A 6000-nucleotide genomic window follows, 5' to 3' on the forward strand; every position below is an offset into this window, starting at 1 on the left:
TTAGGGGTAGGTGGTGGTGGTGGTGGTGGTGGTCTATTTGATATCATTTACATCTACCATTTGGTTTAGTTTTTTTTTTCTTTCTTTCCTTTTTGGGCGGCGGCGTCGTCGTCGGCTGCGTAACAGGAACGTGAAAAGAATGGCTCTGCCAAACAGCAGCGTCTTTCTCGCAAAATCAGTTTCTCCGGTGGTCGTCGACTTTCCGTTGTCATCATCTGAAATGAGCACTATTAGTTTTGACTACAGTGGTGTAGGTGTAGGTTTGTGGAATAATCAGAGGCGGCGATCAACGCGGCTTTTATGTGCTGTTGCCGGAAGCAGTAACAATAATGCTAACAGCAGTAGTAGCGGAGGCGGAAGCGATGGTGATAAGAAGAAAGGCGTACTGAATTCCAATTATGTTGTGCCTTTGGATAAATCATTTTCTTCTTCTTACTCTTCCTGTATCACTCGCCCTCTTGCTGAGATCTTGCGTGATCTCAACAAGAGAATTCCTGATAACATCATCAAGCCATCGTCCCCCGCCACTACCTTAATCCCATGGTATGTGCTATTTTTTTTTTTTTTTGAAACATCCATGGTATGTGCTATTAATTGTGCTTTTCTGTTGTTTCATTTCATTTTTTTCTAATTTCTGTTCAATTATGCATTTCAATTGTCTAGGCCTAAATTGATCTGTTTCTGATTTCGATTATTGATGATTTTGTTTTCTAGGTACCATGCCAATCGTATGCTAAGCTTCTATGCTCCTGGTTTGTTTGTTTCTTCCTTCTTTTTCTCTTTTGCTCTAGTATTCTATATACACGCAAAAACGGTGTGATCTCAAGATCTCATTCTAAATTTACCTTACCGAGCTCTTTACTCTGGATTTTTGCTATGCTCATCTCCATCGCATTACCATCATTGCATACCTAGTTGGATACATTGTAATTTGTTTGGATACAAGAATTTTGGTGTTTTTATAATAATAATAAAATGTGTTTTATGAGGTGGATTCATCATTCATCAACAGAGAAAATTTAGTATTAATGATGTAAGATTTATCAATAATATGAATCTTAACTTATGCAATTTGAATACAGAAACTCAATTTGTTTTGGTTTCACTTCACATCCTATTATCCTGATATACCCTCATTTTTCTGAGAATTTAACAAATAACATCTACGTACAATCTATTGCTGTTTGGAAACAAACTGTTTCCAGCTACTCTCACTTCTCGATCCACTCCATGCCCAACCTTAGCCATCAGTTTGTCTTATCTCATTTATCTGAGAATTTCCAAAATACTATTGGTGTCATGTATGATGATTGCTTGGCTTTCTTTTAAACATACATGTTTCTGTGTGTTTGGATGTGAGTTACAAACCCAACTTGAAGCTTATAAAGATAGTTACTATCCATAATATGCCACCAGAGTTAGCTAGTTTGTAATGCAACTGCAACTGTATTGGGCTGTGCAAAAATCACCTTGAACTTTCCTTGTGTATAATTTTCTATATTACAGAATCAATTTTTATTTTATTTTATAATTAGTAAGCTATTTCTCATTTGGCAGGATGGTGCGGTGAAATACGTGATGTTATATTCTCTGACAATGGAAGTGTGTCTGTGGTGTATCGTGTTACCGTACGAGGATCAGATGGAGAGGTGTGTCTCATGATCTTTGTACTTCTTTTTACAAGTTGTTTTTCAGTGTGTACCTTGCTATTGAAGCTGTAGAATTATGAATTAAGTTGAATGATACTAACTATTAACTTGTGTCAAGATTTATTTATGTTGATAATTTATCCGGTTACGGTTCTGGCTGGTCAGACACCCGGTGGATCATGCCTCAATATTTATTTAAGCTTTAGCTTTGTTTCTGTTTAGTATGTTCATAATCTTTTAATTACATCATGCTTAGACATTTCATCTTTAAGGACAAGCACTAGCAGAGTTTGGTAGCTCAACTTATTTACTTTGGTTTTCTGGGTTATTTGATAACATTTTAGCTTACTATAAATCAATATTTACTGATAATTTTGATAAATTAATACCTAAAAAAAGAATACCTGTAGTGCAAATACCTTGATATGTTTGCTCAATATATTGTTGATTTGGATTGTGATGTTTATTTTCTATGGAGGTTTAGATTTTTTATTAGTTTATGATTGGGTACCTGAACTAGGGGTGCTTTTCTGGTTGCCGGTCCTGCGCTTGGGGTGGCCCTCTGGATACACTCCGATCCTAAAGTTAGTAGGAGTATACGAAGTAGAGAGACGAAGTAGAGAGAGAGAGTGAGTGAGAGGAGAGCCCCTGTACCTGTCCATTATTGGGGGCTATATATAGGATGTATGATGGGTTAGAGTTTCTTTTTCTTCACTTGGTCTTTGTGGGTCTATTTGGTAGGAATGTGGACCTTGATCCACCTTCCTCAACAGTTTGTAAGATGGAATTATGTTTAGATAAGATTCGGCTATGCAGACTTGCATTACTTAAGGCCTTCAATGATCTATATTTTTTTTCCCTCATTGTTGGACCAATGATCAAATTGAAAGAAGAATGACCTCTTCAAAAATCCCAATAACTAAAATAACTATAGTAAATTTTGTGTTTAGTTTGGTTTCGAGAGTTAAGAGGCGATTTGATTGTTAGGATCACTCCTTGGTACAGTTTTTTTTTTTCTGAACTAACTCTTCGGTACAGTTCAGTTGAGCAGACTAACTGAATTGATGTCTGTTGTTTCCAAGTTATATGCAATTGTATACTTGCATATCTTGCTTTGACTTGACTTTGAACAAGATACTTTTGTGAAATAAACGTATATATAATAATACACCAATGATTTTGAAGAAGTTTCTCTGGAATTATTTAATGCTGATTTCCAGTCAGTCAACTTTTCATCATCTTTCTCTGATTCCATGATTAAGTGATTTCTTTAATCAAAGTTCCATAATATTCATAGCAATTAGATAGAGAAGGTTAATAGAAGTAATATGACTGTTGTAACCCAACTATCTCATAGACAAAAAATGTGGCATGTTTACTCTACAAGAAAGAGCTAGAAACTGATACTCTTGGAAGAGAGCGTATGAGTATGAGTCTTGGCTGGTAGTTGTATATGCAGGTGTTGCTGATTTTAGAGGCAACTTTTAGGATATTCTTCCATTTTGTGGGTTGTTTGCTGTATCTTTGAGAGATAGGGGGACTGTTCCTGGAGCATTGCTTCTGCACTTCTATTGTCTGTATCTCTCTTTTCTTTACTGAGATATATCAGATGAGTTGTAAACTCTTCCATTTCTGACCCTCTTTTTTTTGTGTGTTTTTCTTATATTGGCTGTTTAGTTGATTGTTCGAAATCGAGTTTCCTTGCACAAATTTACATTACCCTGATAATTATTCATGAGTTAGGAGATCACCAAATTGTTACCCCTTTAAGATATGTGTCTTCCATTTCTTGCTCCAGTCACTTGAAGTCAATGTCATTTTTCCTCTTCATGTTCAGCAGCTCAAATGTCTTTTCCAGATATTTTTGCATTTTTGAGCTTGAATTAGTACTGCATTTTAGTTACTGTGACATACAGTTGATAACTCTAGCTGCACCTTTATATTTTAAAGTTTTTTCACAAATTCTTATAGTTCGAATATAGAGGATAGAATGCGGGAACACTTATTTAAGACATCTTTGCTTCCCTATGAGACTATAAAGTCATCCATCCATGTTCATGGTCATAGTTAAAGAACATTTATTTAAGACATCTTTGATTCCCCAATTTAGTGCCTATATTCTAGGAGGTTTTCTACGATCTCTTACAAATGTCAATTCAAAACAAGTTATTTTTTAGCATCTAGTTAAAGTTATAACTTCTGGTCAAGTCTGATTTTATTCTTATGCAGATTCATATACAAACCTTTGGATAACAATCCTTTGTGGATAAAATCAATACCTTTCAAATATCCTGATTTTTGAACTTACACCTTTCTTTTTCTGTGGGAACATTGGTTCTAATCTATGTTGCACGGAGACTCTTCTTCATTAGCGGTTCATGTCCGTTTCTGTTTCTTTTCCGTTTCCATTACCGTTTCCTTGCTAAATTTTCTTAGAAATAAAGTTTCCCTGTTTCTGTTTCCATTTCAGTTTGCGTCTCCGTTTCCGTGCAACATAGGTTCTAATTTCTGTTTTGATTTTGAGCCTTGTGAGTTACGAGACATCTTTGCTCATATGATTGTTTTCTATGAGTGTATTTGAGTTCGGCATTTAGAGATGCGTAAGGAAGAGATTGAAATAAGATGTTCATTGAAGTAGAAAAATATTACATTCCTTTGCTTGATGTTTGTACATGTAGTTGCATTTATCTGTGTGTAGATTAATTTCTGTTTTAGTTTTGAACCTTACCAGTTACGAGACATCTTCGCTCATAGGATTGTTTTCTATGAGTGTATTTGAGTTCGGCAATGCGTAAGGAAGAGACTGAAATAAAATGTTCATTGAAGTAGAAAAATATTACATTCCTTTGCTTGATGTTTGTACATTTAGTTGCATTCATCTGCGTGTGTAGATTAGAGACATACATGATTTACTCTGTTCATTCTAGAGCTCACCGATATGAGTTGGCATTGCAGGCGCATCGTGAGTCAATTGGGACGGTATCACCGAGTGATGGGAACATTGTTGACCCTGTTGCTGCGGCGGAGGAAATAGCTTTTTGCAGGGCCTGTGCCCGTTTCGGCCTTGGCTTGTATCTATATCATGAAGAGTAGAGGCCTTCCTAACATGTGATAGATGTTGGTATTTTGAGAAATTAGAAGATTGTTGTATTTATTATATCTGTTTGCCTTCCAACTGATGTAAATATACAGCATTCTCAAAGAATCCAATTTGGTTTGGTGAAAAAACATCAATTTTATATAAAACAAAATGGAACAGATTACTTTCTTATTCGTGTGTACTTACTAATATCGAGAATAACTGCCCGTTGTTCGTTTTAAGTTGTAAGAGCATGTCTAATGGATGTTACCAATTTAAGTATGTTTATGACTTTGTTTACAAGCTTTATATTCTTGTTTAAGAGAAGAAAAACTGGATGAAGAGGCAATGTGTAGTTTGCAAGGTGCCAGACCTTGTTGCATCTGGCGCGTATAATGCACGCGGCAGATGTCTGGCGTCAAAATAAGAAAAGATAGTGGATGGACGTGTGTAATGCACGCGGCAGATACACACGACAAAATAAGAATAAGATAGTGGATGGACGTGTGTAACGCACGCGGCAGATGTGGTGCATCTGGGGTTGAAAAGAGAAAAGATAGTGGACTGGCGTGTGTAATGCACGCGGTAGATGATGTGCATGTAGCACCGAAAAAAGTAAATATAGTGGACTGATATGTGTAATGCACGCAGTAGATGCGGTGCATTTGGCGTTGAACAAGGTTATAAAAGACGTTAGACGCTAGTCGGACGGATAGGGTCTTTGGAGGATTAATCGAATTTGTATTTTTTATATTTTCTTATTTGTTAATCAACAAATTATTATATAAATGCAATTAAATTATGTATTATATTATTTAAAATAATAATATAAAATGATTTAATATAGAAAACATGTATATTTATAACCTAGGTAAATTTCATTAATGGTGTATAAGTTTTGCCTCATTTCACACTTTGGTGTACAACCTTCAATTTGTCTCACTAATGTATACGACCTTATAGGTGACCTCACATTTTGGTGTACAGCCGGTAAAAATGACCGGTCAACATCCGGTCAACACGCCACCTCATCAATTTCATTCAATTATATTAATAAAGTGGGACCCACAAATAAAATAAAAAAATCAATTTTATCCTTTCCCTCTTTTACTCTTATCCCTATATATCTTTATCTTCTTTTCTCTCTATCTTTCTCACTCTTCAAATTTATTTCTCTCTCTAACCTTTCTCTCTTTAAATTTCTTTCTTTCTCTGACAGTCTGAACATATAATGTGTGGATCAATTGACTGTTACGGCCAAAAAAATCCATG

The 6000-nt window shown here is 35.5% G+C and overlaps 1 protein-coding gene across 1 annotated transcript; it reads left to right on the plus strand.

Annotated features, from left to right (window-relative positions):
• Nucleotides 1-33: 33 nt before the first annotated feature.
• LOC136220190 (DNA repair RAD52-like protein 2, chloroplastic) lies at nt 34-4918 on the plus strand. The gene is made up of 4 exons (XM_066007953.1): nt 34-543; nt 715-752; nt 1558-1649; nt 4605-4918. Exons 1-4 carry the CDS (start codon nt 140-142, stop codon nt 4740-4742), a joined length of 672 nt encoding a protein of 223 aa, XP_065864025.1. The 5' UTR covers nt 34-139; the 3' UTR covers nt 4743-4918.
• Nucleotides 4919-6000: the final 1082 nt, after the last annotated feature.

Source organism: Euphorbia lathyris, chromosome 2 (genome assembly GCF_963576675.1).
Source record: "Euphorbia lathyris chromosome 2, ddEupLath1.1, whole genome shotgun sequence".
Classification (NCBI taxonomy): domain Eukaryota; kingdom Viridiplantae; phylum Streptophyta; class Magnoliopsida; order Malpighiales; family Euphorbiaceae; genus Euphorbia; species Euphorbia lathyris.